Raw genomic sequence first — 24,041 nt, forward strand, 5'->3', positions numbered from 1 at the left:
CATTTATACCAATTGAGACAGGCCAAGATATTATAATATCAACTTGATTTAAAAATAAAAAAGAATTAAATCAATAGATAAATACGATTGATGTCATTTATTTAGTACATCCCATTAATTTGAATAAAGCTGTCATATCTAAATTGAAATATGAGATAGTTCAATACAATTCCCAAGTCTTCATCTGTGTTTCCTTGGTTGCGAAGAGGCGAAGAATATCTGTGCCTCTAAATATGTTAACTAAAGGCCCTCTGGATGGGGCTTGAATAATTGACAAGTGAGCATCATAGGTGATTGTGATCTTCGTACAACCTTCTGAACCACAGGAAATAGATGAAGTTGTTTCACCCACTTAAGGAATATCTAATTATGAAAGTAAATGGAAGCAATTGAAAGGCTCCAAAACATCCTTGAGCACCGGTTACATGGTGTAATGGTTGTTGGTGGCGTCTATGTCAATGCCTCTGAGTTTAGCAAAAGACTCCACCTTTCCTTTCAGTGTGTGCAGCTCCCTAAACCTGTACAAGATCAGTACAGACAAAAATCAGTAAAGAAAACTGGTTTCATGTGGAAATTTAGCTTACGATCGGAGAGAAGATGCTAAGAAAATATTCCTTGCTGTTAAGAAAAAAATTAATTCACATAAGAATTTTAGGAGCCCAATATATCTTCTAAGCCTATGGCTACCTTGCAATCTCAGCTCGCCTTTTAGCTTCTTCAGCCATTTGATTAATGTCAGTGAAAGGAGCTCTTTCTGAAAACATTCTTGGTTCGGCACTTTGCAAGCCATGCAGTGTTCGTTGCTCACGGGCCCAAGCAGCCTCTCGTGCTTCCCGACCAAAATCTTTCTGGCTTGTAAATGCAGTCTGTGATGACCAACCCCTTTGTGAGAGAATGATATAGTCTGATATATATAGGGCTTCAATTGCGACCAAAATTGTGGAATTAAAATTAGAAAAATATACTGACCCTTTTTTCTATGACAAGGTTCCAGGCCTTCCCACTAAGAGCATATCGAACACAAAATTTAATTGGATCAAGCAGCAAATAAACAACAATGTTGTACACCCATATAGCACCTGTCCAGCCCCAACCAATTCGTCTGATTCCAGCAATGTTCAAGGTCACAGTTGCAGCTATCACACTGGCAACCTACATGAATAGTTGAGATAGGGAACTTAATTATTCGTCAACATTCATGTAGAGTTGTAGCAGCACTGCAATTTCAAAAGAGTAGGAACCGAATACTTTATACTCTGATAAATTCTTTTTGCACTATGTAAGAAAATCATAAAAAGGAAAATTTCATGATTTCATGAAGTATCAGTAATATGGATGCAACATGATAAGAGACGGAGTATTCTGATCTATTGGAAAAGAGACTGAAATGTACAAGATGCTAATACCTGCAAATCCACATGCTATTATGATGTTAAAAAAAAAGAAGCAAGTCTAGATTGTAAAGTGGAGTTTTGCATTACCCAAATGAAGTAAACAGACAGAATGATTTAGAATGTATGTAAGAAAGAGTCGAAGCAGTTAGGCAAAATGTATGCTCCATTATTAGGCTAAAATAGTACTACTGTAAATGTTCTATGAAGATTAAACAGAAAACCGCACTTCAAATCTGGATCCATTAAGGTGAGACTGCTAAATTCAGTGAAAAGAGTTATCTACTCATGCGTACTTATAGGAATTGAATTGAATTTCTAACATAATGTCTAGTAGTAAACATTTGGTGTTTAACATTGAACAGCTAAAGTGGAAAATTATATTAAAAGAGGATATTTCCCATTCAATGAATGTGGGACTGATATTACGAAAACCTCACAGAATTGATAAATGAAGTCATCTTCAACTATCAAGTATTACATGGATGAGTCAATTGCCCAACAAAGAGATATGGGATTAACTTACACTTCATAGTGCCCATTTTCAGGTCCAGGGCCATCCAGCAACCAAATTAAAAATTGTAACTATACATTTGCCACTGGAGTAGAAAGTTGTGAAGTCAACTAACTTCATAGTGCCCATGCAAACATACAGAGATGGTCAACTGTGTACTGAGGCCATGAATGGTTAACACTGGTTACTGGGGCAAATGCTATAGAGAAACTGCTGTTTGTACATATTAGGTTAAAAAAATCACTACGGCTGTTCAATACAGTGGGAGCGGAAAAGTTTTTCTGTGAAATTCTCTATCACCTTGATAAAAGTATCTTTGTCACATTAAGAATTTCATTTTCTTAATAGATGAGGAACTCACCAGTTGAGCTATTACAAATGCAGCAACAAGGAGAATACCAGGTCGCTCCAAGAAAGACCAACCTCTGGAACGTGTCACAAATATCAAAGCCTGACTAATGGTGCTCACTTGCAAGTAGACAGCAGAAGCCAACTTTTCCATGCTATCATACACTTGATTATTGTCTGACTTAAATTTGTGTATGTTTAAAGTTTTCACCTTGAATAGGTGCTGCAAGCAAGCAGAGAACTATATGAGTGACCGTAGGTGAAAAAGAAAATGGTTGAGAGGGAAGAAAGAATAAGTACACATGTTGCATGCCTATCCTTGATCAAAATAATTAAAGAATAAGTACACATGTTGCATGCCTATCCTTGATCAAAATAATTTACATCTTCTACCGTATATGAGATTTATATTTGCTGTGATATAAATAAATAAGCATCTCTACACTAGATAAATGTGTACAGAAGAGCTAAATGAGAAGTATCAAGATTACTAGTGGCATATATTCTACAATGAGAATAAACAAAGGGAAAATGAACAAAGAAAAACAATATTGATACAGTTATTGGTCCCTGAAAATGAAAAATAGAAGGTTTCTCAACCAAGCAAAATTGAAAACATGAAATCTATGTAAAAAAGGAAGAAGAAATCTGCATTCTCTTCCACTTTTTTTCTCCTAAAGAAGGTTATTGCCAATCAAAACTTACACAAAAAGAAAGATGAAAAGAACTTGAAGAAAGTGAAAGCATGCAAGGTCAATCATCCTAAAGGAGTTGGATTTAGATTTGGATTTTAGGATCTCCAGAAGACACTGAGAACAAATATCAAGCAGCTTCATAGAAACTCAAGATGTTGAAGAGTGTAACTGGTAAACTACTAAAGATAACTGAGAAACTAAGAACAAAAAGTGGATTTACTTGGACATTGCGCATAGAAAAATATCATCGTAGGCTCAGGAATGATCTACACGAGAGATGGATTAAGGCTTCATATATTTAACCAGGAAGAGTGTATGATGTTTTTCTGGTATAGAATGGTGTTTCCAAAATTTATGTCTGCATTTTCCTTTTTTTCATCTTTTTGGTTGCTCTTCTTCTTATTTGGAACCTACAACAATTGCATGAAACATAAAAAAGAGTGCAGAGGATGCCCACAACAACAATCAACAAGAAGTTATTTGTCCCATTATTTGGCTTTGGTTACATAGATCCTTTTCTTCGACTCACCTCGAGTTAATATACTCGCCAAGAGGATTTAATCGATAGAATAAATCAAGATCAAGGTTAGCTTTAATTTTTAGTATGCCATGATTTCCATTACAAAGCAAAAGCATATATGAAACAGGTTATCAACTTCAGATCGTTACAATATGCTACACAAAAGTGAGGCACTCTAGCTTTGATCCTTTGGAAGAAGAGTATAACAAGATTAACAATTTTTTTTACTTTCTCTTATGTGGGTCACATGTGGGAAATACTTATGTTATTACCTACAGTTTCTTGTAATGATTTCACAACTTCATCAAGACACGTGCCTGTATATTACCTCCATGTCCCAGCAGAATTCATGGAACAACTGCAATAATCTATTCAAAAGTTATCAAGAAGGCCTATATATTGAATTGTGAAATAGCAGGTGAACAAATAATCGAGCTCAAGCAAGTTGGGCTATGTTGAACCCATATTAGAAACAAGATTGGTTAAAGAGAGGCAAGACACTAAAATGCCAGCTCCAGCTCAGCTCGCTCTATAGTTAATCTCACATGATCTTAGCTAGGCCTTAAAAGTACAAAATTTTGCCACCAGAGAGATTCCAACAGCCAACAGCCAACAGCCAAGAGATAAAACAAACTTAACTAGCAGATTGGGCCGCAACCATGTGAACAAGATATGCTATATAAATTTATACACATATATATGTATACTGGACCAGAGAAGAAATTTTACATTATATTTTTGAAAAAACATTAATATATTATATGTGCATTGGCATTCAAATGCAAATATGTCACGTGTTTCTATTGTTGCTTCCAATGGACATGCTCAAAAGGAATATAAGGCAGGTCTTAAGGTCACCCTGAAATGGGAAAATTAAAATCAGTTTACCTTATCCACCTGAAGGGAGTTCTTACAATCTCAAGGCGCAATCAATGGTTAAAGAAGTGGTTGAACTTTTCTCAGATTTTAGTGTCAAAATCGTACTCCTACTGGACTAAAAACTTGCTGCTAATTCTTTTGAAGATGATTTAATACTTTTGTTACTTTTGTAGCCCTTGAATACATCTCAAGATTCAGAAAAGCTTACCCCACTTCCATGTCATGTGCTGTCACACATGCACATGTAAAGTTCATGCACACATGCTCCTTTCATATATTGATCAGGTTAATTTTACTTTACAGGATATAAATATGACAGCAACAGAACATAAAGCTGCTTGCCACTAATATCTCAAAAAACATTAAAAGAAACTTACCACAATGCGGATGGTTATCGACACAGCATATATCTGCATGAACAGAAGAGAAAAAATATATATAATATAAGCGACAGCAATTTATCATATACCATTTTCTATTGCAAGAAAATCATGAGCTTGGTGGTATAAATCTCAAGTGTCGCCCTATTTCTAAGTGAAGAACTAAAACAAGTAAATTTCTAGCAATGACAAACCAAAGTGATGTAAGACCGAGGGGCCATATGTTTATTGTATGTACCAATTTTAACACTAGGAAATATGCTGAGAAATTGACAATGCAATAAATACTATCACAAAGACTATCCCCATAATTTGGGGCCATATGGTAAAGATACTAGAACAAAAGTAAAAGGAGCAAAGTGCTAGAAACCTACAACTACTAATGAAATATGCCACAGCGCCACCCCATAAGAATGTATCTTGCATCCAATTCCAGCAAGGCTCATATATCAAGCATTTAAATGTATAATTCACATAGCTTTTAGTCATGTTTTCCACCTACCCGTGCTGGTAACCTTGTAGGTTTAACACTTCTACAAAGGAACTGTACATAGCAGAATGTCTCAAAATTGAAGACAAATGGGATAAGGGGCCTTGCGCTCCCTTAATCCAGACAAATGTGGCAATGCAAGAAATATACACACAGATAAATGCCCAATTACCGTATAGTTCTTCATTCTCTGGAAAATTGCCCGGCTGGTTAATACAGCACTGATAATAACACTCAACCCAGGCTCTGTGAGAACTATATCAGATGCGCTTCGAGCAGCATCAGTCGCATCTGCTACAGCAATTCCAATGTCAGCCTTCTTGAGTGCAGGTGCATCATTAACTCCATCTCCAGTCATACCACATATGTGTTTCCGGGCTTGTAGTCTCTTCACAATTTCATATTTATGCTCTGTAGACATAATCAAATGTCGCATAAGAAGACCAAAGTATACAAAAAGATGAACCCAGAATTTACCAGGAAAAACTCCAGCAAAACCATCTGCCTTCTCAATTAGCTCATCAACTGGTAGAACAGTAATATCTCCATCCTTGTTGTTGCCCAACAAAGATGATGATGGATACATGTTTGTGCCCATTCCTAGCCTCCGTCCTGTTTCCTTAGCAATTGCTAATTGATCACCTGTGTTTGAAGTAAAGGCGTATAATGGAATTAATTGTACAACAGTTATCAAATATAAAGAAAAAAAATCGACTATGACCAAATTCGATGGTACACAAACTAATTTAATAGTGACTTTTGAACTTCAAACAACATTGTTGAAGAGATAGGATAACAAAAAAATAGCTACATATAAGTATATAACCAACAAAAATCCCAGCAAATTTGCTAACATCCCATGTGTCTTAACATATTTATTTCTGCACAAGTGAAATAAGTCAAAATTTGACTGCAACAGCACAAAAAGAACCTTCAAATTACTCCCATTCCAACATTCAAAAAGTAGGACCCTGAACTGCTGCCATCACGGATGCATTTCAATGAGGCTTTTCGAAATGGTGAACTAAGGGATTACCCACAAGTATTAGCATTTCATCAGAAACAAGTGTCTAGGTGTAACATAGGACAAAAGAATTGTGTAACAAAGCACTACAAAGATTTTAGTATCATTCCCATCAGAATCAGTAGATATGTGCAGACTTCAGTTCTCTGAAATTTCTTACATTACAGTGAATCAGATGCCCTACAGTGTGTTTAGGGAGAAGTACCTGTGATCATCTTCACACTCACACCAAGGTCAAGAGCCCTACGAATTGTTTCAGCACTATCATGGCGAGGAGGATCAAACAGAGGGAGAAGGCCGATAAACTGCCAGGGTCCCCCAGGACTGTCTTTAGTACCAGCTGGTACTTCCTGCATAAACAAGAAAATGAGTTAATTAGGATATACTTGCATAAGAAAAGATCTTGACAGAATTAGAAAATAGAAACATATAATCCAAAGCTAAATCACCTGATATGCAACAGCAAGAGACCGGAGTCCTCTTTCAGCAAATTTGTCAATTACTTCATGCACCTTTCGGTCAATATCTGCCTTGTTCCATGCAAGATTTAGAATCTACAAAAAATTAGAATGTTTGAGATTGACTTAAATGAATGGAATGCATAGCAGATTATTTTCCACATTATGTTCTGACTTGCTGCATGCTAATAGATATATGGTTTTTTAACTTAGGATTTGCAGAACTTTCTTCATACATTATTGCTGAGATAATTGAAGATAGATAATATTGACTACTACTATCTCAAACTACAAATATTGCTGCCTACATGTGGAACCTTTTTCCCCCTTTATATCTAGGAGCTTTTCTTTTCCACTGTTATAAGCAAAAGTGCTGCACTTGTACTTTTACACAGAAAAGTAACATTGTGTAAGAGACATCTGAGAACACAACTACTTGGTGCGGTTCTTTTCAGCATTTGGTAGGAATTATATATCAATTGCAAGATTGAGAGGATGAGTAATAAGGGACATATAGTTATATACCTGCTCCGGTGCACCTTTGCTCACCCTATGCATTCTACCAGCTGCATCCAAGTATGTAAGAGCTGTCCTCTTATCAGTTGGGTTAAATGGAAGGAAGTGAACCTCGCGAATACCCGCACGTGCCTTAAATTATGACCAAGAGAGGATTAAAGCATCCAACAGAGAAAGGACAAACTATTCAGAACAAGTAATATATGTAAATAACCAGTCAGTATCTTTAACAAAAAGTCAAACTTTGGGCATTTTGGAAAGAAAAGTTGCCAGTTTAAGAAAATATGCCCATATGATTCTACGCCAAAATCTCCAGATCTAGGGATAGCTGATAGGAAAGCAAAGAGACATTTTCTTTGTTGATACTCAAATCCTGCCTATGAGCAATAGATGAACCCGGTTCTTGTCTCGGTCTCTTGGAGTCAATAAATCATGACTGTTCTATGATTCATTCCTAGGAAAAGATGTGGGATTTTTGTTTTAACTACCTCTTTCGGGTCTGATAACATTGAAATGATTGCAAGATCAATAGCATCTTGATTTTCCAGTCTTGAAGCCCTTGCAGCCATCAAGACAGCTTGATCCTTGTCTATTCCTTTGGAAACAACCTGAAAAGATGATACTTTATTTATAGTATCTACTGAATATGTATGATTGGCTGACTGCTGCATTGAGTAAACAAGACAATCATCCGACCCACAAAAAGGATAATCACAGAGGTTAATGTATGCATTGGACATGTCACTTCTAAAGTCAAATTTCATTATGCAACTTTATTCTGAGAATTAAATACAAAGTAAACTGTTTACTTCTGAGAATTAAATCCAAAATTGAAGATAAAAGTGAAAATATGTCCATGTAAAAGCCTACCCAATCCAAAAACCTGAAAGTAAAATATATTCTGACAAATTTGAGAAAGCATGAAATTCCCTAATACATGACAATATTTAAAGGGTATATGCATCCCCCACAACTACCCCCTAAAGGAAAAAAGAAAAAATCATGTTGTAACGTTCTATACTTCTATGTTTCCTGAAGTAAAATTCTTTTGACAATTATCATAACCAATATGTAGATAAAGTTAACTCATAATGCAGGAGATGCACGAGATGTGTAACCTCAACCAAGTTCTTGTCAACTGTGAGTTTATTGAGCGTTAGGGTTCCTGTTTTATCACTACAAAGGACATCCATTCCAGCCATTTCTTCAATAGCAGTCATTCTCTTCATAATGGCACCCTGAGAAATTACAATGACAATCACATCAACTTTTACAATTAGATTGTCATAGTTTGAAATGTATAAAGAATGATGTAATAAGAAAAAAGGAACCAGCATCAGCAGCAATCTAGAGCACTGAAACCTGCAATGACAACCGATGTGATCCAATGGCCATTGTGACTGAAAGAACTGTAGGCATGGCAATTGGAATGCCGCCAATCAGTAGCACGAGAAGATTATCAATAAGAGGGCGGTACGGTCTCTTGTGAACACCATACATCACGATTACATCGATGACCATTCCAACAACAATTGAGCAGATGCAAAAGTTCCCAATAGCAGTCAAAACCTGAGATCCATCAAAGAATCTTTACCTTATTAGAAAAGCATGAATATTCAATGTAAAGAGTAAAATGCTTGATTTTACAAACCATCAGTTCATGCAACAAAGAACTAGTACTAAGATTGAAAAGTTGTGCATGAACAACATTAATAAAGTTCTATAGATCTATCAGGCAATATAATTTTTGAACTCGCCTTTTGGAAATGTCCAACATGTGTCGTTGATTCTACGAGATGGGCTGCTTTTCCAAAGAACGTATGAACTCCAGTGGCAATAACAAGTGCTTCTATTTCACCTTGCTTGCATGTTGAACCCGAGTAAACCCCATCACCAGCATTCTTAGTTACTGGTAGTGATTCCCCCGTAAGGGCAGACTGTGAAGTCATGCATCAAGATTTCACATATTGATCCTCTAAGATCTTAAAATCAGAATTTTATTAGCATGTGTACATCATTCAATTGCCAACCTTAATGAGAATTAAGAATATTTATCAGTTACTAGATTTGCAACTTCCTAACAGTTTAAAGGAATACCTTGAAACAGTCAATACAGTAGGCCTACATCCAAAGAATGTCCAATAATTTCAATATTCATACTTAAAAATAAGGGGCTATATTTCATTCACTGCAGAAGAAATAATCATTTTCCATATTTTCGATCTCAAGAAAAGTTTCATAATGAAGGAACACTTAAAGCTTTGTAACTAGAAGAAAAGGAACTTCAGTAGGCTCCAGCCTTGTAAGACTAGGAGTTCTAATGCAATAAAATTGACCAGAGTTTATAAGAAGCAAAGACACAGGTACTCACATGCTTTCTGCCAGTAGGCCCAGTACATTGACCATGTAGCAAGGCAACTAATATTTCATTTCCACCAGCCAGTACATAAGCAATTTTATGGAATCTTACAGCACTAAGACATTCTATTATTCGATTAAAATTCAATGGGTTTATGCGCTGGGGTACTCATTAAAGTTCTGCTGCATTCGAGAGTCCGTGACAATGTATGGTCTAATTCTCAAAGATGTTGATAGTCGGACCAGGACTTCTTCGGGCCTTGACTCAGACTTGAAGCAAAGCTTACAACTTAGTTGTATATTTAGGCTAAAACTGGGCCAAAACAGACAAACATCTATCCCGTGCTTGGAGCCGGACTACTTGTGCAAGTACCAACATGTTGATGGCCATTTAGAAAGAAATTCCTAAATTTGCTAAACAAGCAAGCATTTAGCAAAAATATAGAGCTTGACCATTTAGAAAGAAATTTCTAAACTAAACAAGCAAACATTTACCAGAAATATAGAGCTTGGTCTATATTATGGAGAAACTGCATATGCAGTGCAATAAGAGGCAATGTACTTCACCTTACAAGTTGTTGGTAATATTCCATATCATAGAAAAAGTGTCAAGAAATAGACAGGTTAAATTTAGTAATCTTATGATCTTTCATCTTGATGTCAGAGTATAACTTAATGTTCACAGTATATCCTATGACAATTACTGCAACAGTGGACTGACATGCTGATTAGCACGTGGTTGTCTACTTGTCCATTCTAAATTTGTGAAGAATTACCGCAACAGTGGACTGACATGCTGATTAGCACGTGGTTGTCTACTTGTCCATTCTTTACCACTCCATCTGGATGTTACAATATATGTATCAACTTCTAAGTTCTAACTTCAACCAGTAAAAATTAACTATGTGGTTCAACAAGGAGAGATGCATTCTCTTATCATCTCATCTTCACTCTGGTAATCTAATTTTATGGAGGTATAAACTATCTTAAGAGGATATATTTGCATTAATCATAGTTTGGAAAGGCTTCTATATAAACAAGTAAACCGTTATTACCAATTAAAGGTGCATCATGACAGGCCTCCATCTTTTGGCAAAAAGCTCAGGTGAAGCATCACAATTTCAACCAAAATAAGTGCGCCATTCCTCCTTATGCAGCCTCTCCAGGTTAGTAGATTAGAGCCTTTCCTTTGCACATCTATCTAGGCAATTCATGTTGATTCACATGACAAAATTAACTTACTTTTGTCACTGTTACCTTGTTCTGAGTAAGTGTAACTCCTAATCTAGAAATCTTTCAAGTCAAATGGATCTTCTCCATCCGAATTTATCATCACTAAACACAAAATATTGAGGAACGCAAAAGGAGAGGTGAATAGATACCTGGTCAATTTTTAAAGGATCTCCCTCGAGAAGACGTGCATCAGCAGGAATAATGTCACCGAGCTTAATACTAATTATATCACCTGGAACCAGCACCACAGCATCCTCCTCGCTCCATTTCCCATTGCGTAAAACCTGAAGAAACTTATATAAGCCCCATAATCTGTATTCTGAAAGGATACAACTTAAGAGAAGTACCAGCATGTTCTGTCTTTCATCAGAGTGATAGCAAAAGAGGGCTATAAGAGTACCTTTGCTTTTGGTGCCAGTCGAGCCATAAGTGCAGCAGCTGCATTTCCAGCATTGTTTTCTTCTAGAAAGCTAATGGTGGAATTGATAAGAAGTAGTGTCACAATACCTATAAAATCATGGTAATCCAAGCCTTTGGCCTGAAAGATGTGAATCATATTATATTGCATAAATCCATGACTACAGGCATCAATCAAGATCTTCTTAATTAGGTAGATAGAACATGCAATAGAATGTCAATGATCTATCATAAAATTGTTGTACAAGCTAATAAAAAATTGGTAAATTAAAAATAACTTTGAGAAAATTTTGCCTCTAGGCAGAAACAGAAGGGGCAAACATATGCTAAAACAAGATGGAAATATGTCTAGCCTTTAGCTGACTTTGTAGAACAAAATTGACATGACACTCTAAACTGCATTTGTCATGTTACCAATCACCGAATTATTCTACTAAAAGCATCTGCACATAACTTGTTTCACAACAAGCTGAGATTTCAGGAGAAGCATAATACTAAATAGATACAATAATATTATGCCAAAGAATGCACCTTATAAAGAAAAGGAGAAAGTAAAATATGACATATATCAACAGATGTTTAGCAAATGATGTATAGCCTAGTCAACCTACAGTGTCTTCATTCTCCATTCAGCAGATAGAATTTTATAAGAATATACCAAGCAATGAATCAGTAAGTTAAACTACCCAACATTATAAACACATCAGAGCCAACAAAAGTAAGTTTGGAGATGAATTATAGTAATAAAATACTATGACGTGAGACAGATGAAGTTAGAATATTGCAGGAGTGTTTAGTTAGATATAAACATAAAACATGAGGAATAATATTCATACATTTCCCCTTATATCATGCCCTCCATGCGCAAGAGCAATAGCCATTATCGCTGCTGCTTCCATGACCCAAGATAATGGATTCCACATAAACCCCAAAAACTTTAGAATTTTACTCTCCTGCAAAACATCATACACAGGAATTAAGATAACAAGTCTAGAAGCTACTCTGTACTGTCAGGAAAATGAGAAAAGAAGCTCCTTATTTTCTTATATTAACCTGCTTTTCTTCAAGCTTGTTAAAACCAAAAATGCTTAGTCTTTCTTGAACACTTTCAGTGGTTAACCCGTCAGATGTGCATTTGAGCTGCCTAAACACCTTGTCAATGGGGATCTTTTCCTGAAAGTGTAAATTATAATTTAGAAAACATTAAAGTGTGATCAGTAGTTATAGAAAAGGAACCTCCCAACTACCAACTTCTTGAGGTAACATGAAAAAGATTTGAGTTTCTTTCACATCATAAACCCCTATACACAAATAAAGTGGTAAAGATTGAAGAGACGTGCTGATAAAGAGGTCAAATAAGCGAACAAAAAATTCAGCAAAACCAGTATAATCAAACTGTATGGACAAGACGAGATGAAGAAGAAAACTTCCCAGAGTATTTCATCACAAGATTGGGTGTTTCAATGTCACAGAAAATACAACAAGACAAAGACAATCACTAGACTAAACATCATATCAAAAAACCGATACATTGGATACAGAACCTCTAGAACAAACAATAGATTATGTATATTCTTGAACATCTAGACCAGTTCATAAAGTCCGAAGAAGAATGCAGATTGAAAGATCTCCTATTAGTATCTGATTACGTACCAAATCCACCTTTTCATTGTTAACGGCTTCAAGGGAAATCGAGTTATCATCCATATGGCCCTTCTGTTATCTTCCAGCCTGACAATGCAGTAAATTTCACCGCAAGATTGACTAACTCCGATAAATTTTATCAAATAATTCAACATCCAAGTAATGAAAGATTACAGCGGTTTCCAAAAAGTAACCAGAACAATTTCAAGAACTCGACCGAGAGCATATACTCCTAAACGATACAGTTGAATTTCTTCAAGAAACCCCAAATATCAGAAAGAGATACCTCAACAACTTGTTTATCCCAATGCCGGTGTTCCTCCTCCTCCTCCTCCTTGGGAATTTAAAGAAGCCTCCATCGATGCCATCGATTGGGGAGGGAGAAAAGAACAAGAGAAGAGGGAGAAGACAGCAAGGAGATGGAGAGAAGGAGATGGGAGCGAAGTCCATTTCGAAGCCGACGAACCCCTAAACCTAAGGAGCTCCGCCCTGGCCTTCCTCTTCTCTTGTTTCTTTGTTTTAGTAGAAGTGCTCAAGATTCAAACTACGCGCCTCCGATAGAAACTTCTTCGGCTTATATAACTTTTTTACATACTGGAGAAAATTATTAGAAAAAAAAATTAAAAATTTAAAAAAAAATTATATATATATATTTATATATATATATATTACCTCCCGCATTTACTCCTAAACTTAATTCCAAAATAAAATTAATAAACATATATAAATAACTAAAATCTTCTCTCTCTTTTTTAAGTTTAATTATATTCTTTAATTATTATTGGTTAGATTTAAATAATAGAATAAAATGATATTTTTGAATAATTTTGATGGTAATTGTGATATTTTGAAGAACGTAGTGGCAATGATATTTTGAAAGTTTTAAGTGACAATTACTTAGAAATTCCAATTATTTTTCTTCAAACATTAGCCCGGCCCATACTATTGTAGCCAGCCCAAACCCAAAGTATTTAACCTGAAGAGAAGTCTAGCTGGGCTAGTCTTCGGCCACTAATATGTTCCCTTCCTAATATACTAAACAAGGGTAATAGTAATAGATAGAGCAACAGCCAACGGCCAATAGCCAAGTAGCCAACAACCACTGAAAAATAAATAAATTAGAAAAAGAAAGAGAGAATTAGGGAGTTGATATTTACACAAGTTAAAATGACTATTATAACCGTCGGTTTTTGCCTCTATTTTAAGGGTCGCTCAAATGAGGCATTCGAATGCCTGTAAATACCCCCCACGAAGTCTTTCTTTTATAAGTCAGCCCTATAAATATAATTAAAATGGATTTAGAGCAAACTAACCGAGAAGAGTTTGAGTGAGGATTTATGTATTGTATTTGAAGGAGATTAGAAGCTTGAAAATAATTGCATTTTGCATCTCTAGTAGTAGATTGAATATTTTCATCATTTGTGGATGTAGGCACATCGCCGAACGATATAAATAATGTCTTTTATTTAGTTTCTCTTTTATATGGTTTGCACATATTTGAAATTCTTGCATGTGATTAGTACTCCCTACTTCTAACATCGTGATTGAGTTTTATCTTAAATGATGTTACTAATCACCTTGCTAATATTTTGTTAATATCATCCTTTGCTATTCTAGTTGTTCTTATATTTAGTTAGGGATTTCTCAACAATAACTATACTTTTATCTTTTAAACTCCTCCATTCCATTAATACATATGATCATATTTTTTTATTTTAAAAACACTGCTGTGCAGTTTGTACATAGCAAATTTTACTCAGTAAATATCATTTTCCAAGAATTATAGGTCTTTTAAATGCTTTTTCATGACTTTTTTTTTCTTAATGTTTCCTTTTTGTGTTCTTTTGAATTAAAAGAGATATGGTTGATCAAATATCTTACTCTCATTTGTCTTCCTCCTACCAAGCCATCATTCATATAATATTATTTCCCTTCTACATCCAAGAAGAGAAAGTCCTCAGCTAGTTCCACATACCAATTCTTGCTGACTGCCATTCTTGAGTCATTCCTCTCAAAAGAATTCTCTCAGGATACGAATATATTGACCAAAAAGCTCAATCCTACAGCTGCTCGCTTGGCACAAAAATACGGTTGAATCGCATTAACTGAATAGAGAACAAGTCTCTACTGCCATTGCATCTCTCTGGAATACTTCTGAGCCTCTAATTCTGACTTAGATTGTAGAATTATGTATCAATGTTTGACACATGGGAATCTTGACTCTGATGACCAGAGAGATAGAATTATGTTTCGAAATGTCAACGGATAAATCTGGGGGTGCTTTCCTGTTGAAATGTGAGATTGAGAGGAATGGATTTGAATCTCGATTCTTGTTTGAATTTCTTACACAGCATGTAAAAAAATATAAACAGTTGCGTCTAAACTGATGATGCCTACGTTTAAGTAGGAAGTTATAATAAAAAATTCTACTATTCTAAACAGTTCTGGGATCATACGACTCCTCCTCCTTTGCTGATGACTCGGTGAGTTTGACAAGTTCTTCTTCAACACTTCCAATGATTGAGTCGATTATAGTAATCTTGCACAAAGGAATAAAAAAGAATATAAGAAGATTAGATTTATCTGCAGGTCTCCCGTTATCCTTGAACTTAGTTAATCCCAGACATACAAGAAGGGTTATATAGGTTTTGATGTTTTCAATATCTGCCAGAGGATGAAGAAGGATTCTGAAGGTAAAGCTGCAAGCTATATATAGTTCATTGTTATTCGATATCGAGTCGCAACGATATCCATCTGCTGCCTCTGTCAATTTTAATCTTCAATTTGAGAATATACTATCCATATAAATGATCAAGAAAATGCAATGAGGCTAATATATATAGTTGAGGTATATTTGCAACTTAGTGTGATGTTCTCAGGTTGTGTGATAATGTCATCCATAATCCTCTATCTTAGCATATATTTACAGACATGAGACTAACGGCTTAACGTACATGAGAAAAAGAAAGAAAGAAAGAAAGAAAATAAATCAATCTTTATTTGACTGACATCATGCACCAAGGTATGTTTTGCAGGCCTTATATATTTGAATTAATATACAAACAAATGCTAAACTAGTATGGAATCAGTGTTGACTTGTTCATAAAAGTTCAAAGTTGCTTGTTTTGTTTAGTTATGTATTCCCAGCCAAATTCTTTGAGTTGCTTGATTTTACTATATGCTCAAACTGATGTTGACTTCCAACCATCTTTAGCACTAACATTCCACATAAATATAAAAAAATTCTTTTACATTAATTAAGCTGCATCCTGTTTAGGACTTCCACTCTCCAATTACTTGTGTCATGATCTTCCCCAGCACTTTTTTTCAAACTAGTGATTTTCTTCTCGCCATAAGTATTCTTACCGATTAGTCGATTAGTCGACGACAAAATTGCAGGATTATTCAAACTTACCGAATGTTGAAAGTGACTGTCGATCCAGTATATGCTCGCTTTAGTGCAGAGATGCAGATAGAGGTCAACGCCAGGAATTAACTGTATAGAAATATATGAATAATTTAAGGTGGAAATTTCTTTGTTGGAAATGGTCTTTGATTAATCTGATGATTGAGGCTACTGAGTAACTGATACAAGACCGCGATGTTCTTCTCATCGTAAGTATTCTTACCAAATCATTGGGCGACAGAATTACAGTATTCAGAACTCCAAAATTAACGACTGTTGAAATTGATTGTCAACCCAGCATCTCCTTGCTGTACTGCAGAGATGCACATGGAAATCAACGCCAGAACCTTGTGTAGAAATTAATTTGGATTGGAAATTTCTTCGTTGGAAATGGTCTTTGACTTATCTGATGATGGAGGCTACTCATGAGTAACTGATACAAAGACTGTATTTTTTTGACTCTGACCAATGACCTTTCTACTCTCCTCTTATCCTTAAACAATTTTACCTGACACAAATTTATTTAAGAGGGCATCTTGAATCTTTTGTATTTGCATGACTAGTAGAATTTTGAAAGAAAATCTACTACCTGCCTCTGGCATTTAATCAAGTTTAGAGTGATCTAAGATTATCCACGTATAATCTAATTCATTTAGATCTTATAGACAGACATAAATCTAGTTTCCATCTATTAATAGAAACTTCCTAAGATCTTATCCACGTATATACTAGTTTTTATATTTTATACTGAGCTTAAACATTTTAATGGGCCCCAAAAGATGAATGTAACTTATATTTTTAGACAAAGATAAAGATAAATATAATATAATTTAAGCAGATAACACTGGGCTCTGACTCTTATACTAGTCACTAGTAGTGATTATTTTTCTTTTTAACATGATAAAAGCTAGCGACTTACACTAGGAACTGTTTGAAGAGAGAATGCCTGCCACCTCTATAGCAAGATTACTCACGTATGGAATGCATGGCAAAGCAAAGTTCCACTTGTTAGCTAACATTACCCACTACATTACAAGATTGTTAAGAATATCTACGGAAAATGGCAATGTTACTGTATCAGAATAATATATAAGCCAGCGGAATTTTTTTTTATTTTTTATTTGATGAACATTATCTATTGCATAACAACTCTCGTGTTTGCATACATTAATCAACACTGGAATAAAATATATAAAAGAAGAAGATATCCTACAAAATATCAAATTCATCCAGCATACTTACAACCAAAATTACATTCTTCTTATGTTTTCCAAACTTTCTCTAACCTTATTATTCTTTTTTTTATATATACTTGACTGCTGCAGTCTGGATATTTTGGCCTTGATTGGATGCCAAATTAGTTAACTAGTTTAGAACTCTAAATCTTAATTATGATAATTTGGCGGCCAATCAGAGGCTGCCAAGTACCCGCGACTGCTGTATTAGTAGATTATACCGTTAACTCCTCAGCTAACGATGAGCTGAGGGAATCCGAACGAGGGGTGAGGAGATAACGGCGAAAGTAGAGGCATGGTGAAAATCCCCTTCGACTCCTCCGTTACCTCCCAATCCCAAACACTCGACCAACTTGACGGCGTTAACGGCCCAAGCGGCGGAAATCCCAACTCCGTCTCCTCCAGCTCCATCGGTCTCTCCTTCTTGATCTCCCTCACCTCCAACACCTCCACCTCATCCTCCTCCTCTTCAACCGCTCGCTTCCTCTTCCCGGCCGTCGTGTTAGGCGGAGGAGGCGGTGGAGCGATCCAGTTATCAGAGCTGCATGCGACCTCGTTGGGGAAGTTAAGAATCGCCTTGCGTCCCCTCATCTTGAAGGCAGCGCAATCGTACGCCTTCGCCGCCTCGATCACGGTGTCGAACGTCCCGAGCCAAACCCTAGATCCGCGCCGATTAGGGTCTCGGATCTCGGCCGCGTACTTCCCCCACGGCCGCTGCCGGACCCCGCGGTATCTACGGCCGTCGCCGGAGCCCGCCGCCGCTGGAGGGCTCCAATCGAGATTCTGCGCCGCAGGGAGCGAGATCGTGAGAGACGGTCGCCGGTCGGAGAGCGGCGAGGGTTCGCCGCCGAATCGGATCATGACCGGGTCGTGTGGGGCGACCCAGCTGGGTTGTGTATATCGCTGCTGCGGCGGCGGAGGAGGAGGAGGAGAGAGAATAGAAGAAGTCGGCGCCGGAGGCGGAGGAAGTAGAGGGAACTCTGCGTCAGCGAGGAGGTAATCGCGGATGAGATCGAGCGTGCTGTCTTCGTCGGTCAGGAACGCCATGAGCGAAATTATGAGGAATTACTCGAGTAGAGTTCGAGTTGTGGTGGTGTGGTGGTGTGTCCTGGAGTCAAATTTATAGAGGTGGGGGAGCGGAGAACAAGAGGGATGACGTGGTAAGTTAAGACCACAGTACAATTTCTAAAGAGGGCAAAAGAGTCCATATCCGTTACGACGTTACGTCTCCCATTCTTCTTCTTGATGTGTTTTGACTTCTCCGGATTGCGTCTCTCACGACGAGTAACATAATTGGAGCTTGATGGGTGGGGCCTCGCGAAATACTTCTTAGTTATAGGTCGAGAAATCAGGAGAAGTCGGCAACCTGTTTGCCGCTGACATGGCAATCTCTTAGTCGTCGGCAGGGATAACGGTCCACGCTTCTTCTTTTTTTATGTTTATGATGTGGGACCAACGTGCGCGCCAAAAGGTTATCCTATTTCACGTGGACAGAAATATCGCTGCCATACTATATATTATCTAAACTACTAATTATTTAATGTTATGATAATGTGAAAGAGTTTTATACTTTTATTACATAGTATGGGCAATAAAAAGGTCGTCTTGAGATGTCGATAAAGTGAGGGCAGGCATGCATGCATGCAAAGGTTCAGATACCTTGTACTCATCCAGCCCACTGGAACATTCTTGCATCCACACTGGCAGCCTCGCAGGCAGCAGCAGCCCATCCCGTAGTGTGAGAAAAAGGAAAATGTGAGGCGAACATTAATTCTCGATATATTTATTGTATAAGAAAAAGCTCTCAGGCATGAGATTTTTTATGAGAAATATGCACGTTAAACCACTACATTGACATATATCAGAACATCTATACTTTTCATCAAAGTCTACGACAAATTGTAGTTTACTTTCACTCCAGAGTGGTTTTGTTTGACTTTAACATCGATGGCCACGCGGTGGTCCACACTAAATTACAATTAACGATCGGTAATTAGTGAGATATAAAGAATACTCACGACATCATAATAATTCTAACACTTGCAGCATCAATTTAATTTTGTTCCTTAACGGAGAAACAATTGCGTCCTTTGTGGTCTGCGCAGTAGAGATGGGCAAGTGTCGGTGGACTAAAAAATAAACCGAACCGACTCGGTCAGAAGTTTTTAGTTTCTCCTCAATACATCTAATCCGGGTTTGACCTTCACTCCTGATTCCACTCCTCGCAGCGGAGCGATTTGGACTATTTCCGGTTCGGTGCCGGCCGAAATATGGACCCGTTCTTAGTATTATTGACGTTGTTTTAGAATATCTGCGCGATGCGACTTCGCCAAAATCGAGACTGGAGATCTCGAGCCCTTCTTTGACAGAAGGCTGAGTCAAACCATTGAGACGCGCTCTTGGCTCGCCCGCATGCTTGACGGCCTAAAATATTATTTGCGCTAGTTTGGAATTGGTACTCCGTTAGTTGTATTTTGTATTAATTATTTTAACCTCAGAAGCTTTATTATAAGTCTAGACCTCAGTTCACTTGTCTAATTTATTTATTAAATTTTTAAAATATATATATATATAAACCTTCTTATATTACTGTAGCTCATAAGCAATTAGTTAGTTCAGTACTAATTTTAATCCTCTTGTCTAATATTTTTTGTATTTTTAATTCTTGTTTACCTTTGAAAAGTTATTATCTCAGTCAACTGTTATTTTAATCTCTCTTCTCTGTCTCTCCTCATTCATCCACTGTAAAGTTATTATAGTTATTTAACAAATTATTATTTTAATTGTATAGCACATTAAAAATAATTATTATATACCGTACTAGTTTTGAAAAAAATAAATCATAATAGTTCATACTGATATCATATCTCTTGTGCAAGTAGTAATATAGTGAAAATTACTATTAATGGGATGTTGTCCTCAAGTTGGAGAAAAATACAAGGCTTTCCAAGCTTCCGACGTAAATGAGACAGATTGAAAAGGAAGCTTAGGAAACCAATGAATATTCTTTCTTTTTCTTCTATTATTTTGATGTTCTAAAGAGAGAGATTGAAAAGGAAGTAGGGATTATTAACAAATTTTTGCTAGTTATTAGTAGGCTTATGTTGAACGGGAATTATAATAAGAGCGTAAAACCAAAGGATAAATCACAATCCTGAAAGTCTTAGTCCATAAGACGTATAAAAATAAAATTAGCAGTTACATAGAAAAGCACGAGGAACATCCAAAGAATTAATTCGACAACACGGTCCCAATGGAGGAAGCTATCATGGCGATTTAGACGATGGCTTTAAGCTTATCTTGAGAAATTAATGTGGAGTAGATTTTGGCTCCTTTAAACTAATAGAAGGAGGTGAGAGAATGATATAGAATTTTGCTGGGTCGTTGGCTCACGTCTTTGCTACGACGATAGGAGACAGGTTGAGTTTTGGTATTGTAGAATAGTAGGACTCAAGTCGTTCTTATGAAATGTAGACAGTGCCATTGAAAGAGATGGTAAATGGATGTGTGTGTATAAACGAATCTAGATATGCATGTCCTTGTTGAATAGAAGGCAGACATATCTCGTTTGTTCAGCATTACATCAATAAGGTGTAGCAGAAGAACTAAAAGTTTTTTATCTGCTAGATGGCAAAGTTAGATAGACAGGTCAAAGTGTAAGAGAAAGCAAAAGTAACACTTTTGTTTTCAAATTTCTTTTCAGAATGGAAGGAGGAACCAAAAAGATAAGCTGATCATAACAGCACTAGCTTGTACATTTACATTCATGTTAATTGTCACCATAACGAAAACAAAAACATCATCTTATATCCATAATTTCGATGATCTCAAAGTGCATTCGCAAAGTAGGCGGCTGATTGGCAAGGTAAAACCTCTCCGACACCTGCAGTTTCCCTTCACATCTCTGAACTTCATCTTCAAGTAGCCGTCGCATTGTGTCTTTCTCTTTTTGAATCCATGGGCGATTAAGGTCACACCATTGTCTAGGGGTCCCGTGAAATGTGAAACGTATAGTTTTATTGCTAAGCAACAAGTGATCAGCGATCATCTTAGTCACGATCCGATCAGTCAGATATGCTCCGGTGCAGTTCAGGCCAACATCCACATAATGGAACTCTGATATGCTGAACAAAAGATTGTCACTAGAGCTAGGAATAATGCGATCCTCGCTTGAAGAAAATCGACTGTTAGTGGAGCCTCGAGGAGATTTAGACGAAAAATGGGCGAGTTCCGTAGAAAGCTGGTTGACCACGGTCCCACCCTTGCTGAACCCCAGGATGACAGTCTTGGGTGAAGAAGTCGGTAACGGAGATGTTGGAATATGCTTGTTGGTAGCTGCTTCCCTTGTTTTGCTCCTCAACATAACATTCTTTATCTGCTTGTTGGCAGACATTTTCAAATGAATCAGAGCAGCGAATCCGAATAGTATGATACTTAATACACAACTGCAACTAAAATCAGGACATCAACATCATATTTGGATCACAGGCAAATTTCCCAACTATAAGTTTCGGCATAGTTGCATTTCATAAGCATCACAACTTCCATAGAAATTAAACAACTGAATGTAGATATCCACATTTCCAATAACTCTCCATGTAATTGCAATACAATTTTGGAACTGAAAGTTACAGTCGGCAAATTGCTCAATTGAGCCGTTTCATATATAACAGACCATAAAGAGACCAACTATTACTATTAATCAAAGAAGTTAAAGATTACAAAATAGAACTATTGCATGCAGCACATATACATTGGAACTGGGCAAGATAAACGGAAGCTTGAACTGATGACCTCCCAAAAGTAATCAACTGGAAAGTACTTCGATTGCATAATAGGTTTGTATGCAATCTTGTCTATCATAGTAGCTAAAATTTTAACATAATAGAGGCACTAATGAATAAAAATCCTGTCTATCACCAACCTGATCGACGCAGTTGGTTAATACCGCAACAATGGAAGAGGAAGCCGGGAACCCAGTGGGATCATACCTCTTGGGCTCCCCACGAGAGTTAACTGATGGTATCATCTCCTTGTAGATGGCGAAAGGTCCAGCGAAGGTGGAAGCATCCACCACCCATGCGTTGGCGGCACCGCCTAGCTTCGCGACAAGCATCCCAGCTATGTTCCTCGAATCCGACAACTTCTCGATCACCGGATCGCCCGTGCCCTCGACCCGATCGCCTTTGAAGAAGATAGCATTAACGGAGGGTACCTGATTCGAATTATCAGGGCAACAAATTAGGGCTTTCGAGATCGATTTGAGAAGAGAAGGGTTTTACTTACGGCCAGGGTTTTGGAGGAAGGGGAGAGGAGGAGCGAAACGGCGATTCGAAGCGGTGGGCCACCTTGAGCTAAAGAGACGTTAAGGATTCCGGCCCAACGATCCATGGAGGAGGCGGTGACCGTACCTTTCGGTAACGGGAACCGACGTCTTCGAGGAAGGAGGAGGACATAAAGACGGGTGATAGGAATCCACTACAACCCTAGTATCGTTCCTACGATCTACCATGTAGAGGATCCGTCATGGTAGGCTGGGCTGGGCTCGGCTTGATCCACAGACCACAGTCCATTCATAAAAGAATATTACCCCGGAAATTGGTAACAATCCTGGATTCGGATAGGTTGGTATCCGAATCCAGGATAAGTTGGTATCCGTTCGGACCCGCGATGTAACCACTAGTTGAGTTCTAACGGGCATTTAGAAGAAATGGATGAAATATTTAACCACCTTGGTTGGACGAGACAAGAAAGGAAATGATTGGAATAATAATTTTTATAATATTCCTACATCGATATAAACAAAACAAAAACAAAAAACCTTGTCATTCAAAGTACGTCTCTTATAGTTGTAGCAAAGCAATATCACAATTAACACATTAGGAAACATTAAAGTCGGTGCCACGTACAATTATTGATCAGAATTCAAACACTCGACGTCTCCGTCTACACTCTCCAGAGTGATGCCAATAAAACATCCTTGGACTCATTCACGATGATCGGGCTCAAAGGAATCAAATCCGTATTGGGCTGGATGGGTGGACCGCAACCCCATAACCTTTTCTGAGAGCTGTGCAATTGCGTGCAGGTAGGGCTCTCTAGAAGCTCCAAGATCGTACGCTGCGTTGTCATGAAATGAGCCCACCTGAGTAGTGCAGGAAGGAGGAACGTCGGTTTTTCTAGGAGAGTATTGGAGGGAAACAAACAAGCTACTCGATTGGTGGTGAGAGGAGCCACGGAACTTTATGCCTTGTTTTATTTATATATATATTTTAATTTTTAAAATATAATTTATTATTTTAAAATAAACAGTTGAATTCCATACTAATCTCCTTCTAGAATAATATCTTATATCACATGCTAACTCAATTATTAGTTTACTCTTAAATAATATTTAAAATAATTTTGTTAAAAATAAAACTCATTTTTATTTTATTCTTTTACTTTATATCACATCAAAATAATTATTCCTATAATAAATATTTTATTTTAAAAATAATAAAAAGAAATATGGCCTTGGTCTCTTGACTTAG

At 37.0% G+C, this 24,041-nt stretch overlaps 3 protein-coding genes across 3 annotated transcripts; all 3 read right to left on the reverse strand.

The window, feature by feature from the left end:
• Positions 1-109: 109 nt before the first annotated feature.
• Positions 110-13,346, reverse strand: LOC140762619 (plasma membrane ATPase 1-like). The gene is made up of 20 exons (XM_073100491.1): positions 13,154-13,346; positions 12,877-12,954; positions 12,277-12,396; positions 12,060-12,176; positions 11,207-11,344; positions 10,956-11,090; positions 8,973-9,152; positions 8,578-8,784; positions 8,334-8,453; positions 7,704-7,823; positions 7,225-7,347; positions 6,691-6,795; positions 6,447-6,591; positions 5,695-5,859; positions 5,390-5,628; positions 4,719-4,757; positions 2,267-2,476; positions 970-1,152; positions 688-866; positions 110-518 (listed from the first exon to the last, which is right to left on the reverse strand). The coding sequence occupies exons 2-20, from the start codon at positions 12,928-12,930 to the stop codon at positions 422-424; spliced, it is 2,676 nt and encodes an 891-aa protein (XP_072956592.1). The 5' UTR covers positions 12,931-12,954; positions 13,154-13,346; the 3' UTR covers positions 110-421.
• A 4,026-nt stretch (positions 13,347-17,372) lies between these two features.
• LOC140763110 (ethylene-responsive transcription factor ERF105-like) lies at positions 17,373-18,600 on the reverse strand. Its single transcript, XM_073101164.1, has one exon. The coding sequence runs from the start codon at positions 18,553-18,555 to the stop codon at positions 17,740-17,742; it is 816 nt and encodes a 271-aa protein (XP_072957265.1). The 5' UTR covers positions 18,556-18,600; the 3' UTR covers positions 17,373-17,739.
• A 2,565-nt stretch (positions 18,601-21,165) lies between these two features.
• LOC140762520 (uncharacterized) lies at positions 21,166-23,193 on the reverse strand. The gene is made up of 3 exons (XM_073100388.1): positions 22,795-23,193; positions 22,433-22,723; positions 21,166-21,883 (listed from the first exon to the last, which is right to left on the reverse strand). The coding sequence occupies exons 1-3, from the start codon at positions 22,897-22,899 to the stop codon at positions 21,308-21,310; spliced, it is 972 nt and encodes a 323-aa protein (XP_072956489.1). The 5' UTR covers positions 22,900-23,193; the 3' UTR covers positions 21,166-21,307.
• Between the last annotated feature and the right edge of the window lie 848 nt (positions 23,194-24,041).

Source organism: Typha angustifolia, chromosome 7 (assembly GCF_048772165.1).
Source record: "Typha angustifolia cultivar Huaian chromosome 7, ASM4877216v1, whole genome shotgun sequence".
Lineage (NCBI taxonomy): Eukaryota > Viridiplantae > Streptophyta > Magnoliopsida > Poales > Typhaceae > Typha > Typha angustifolia.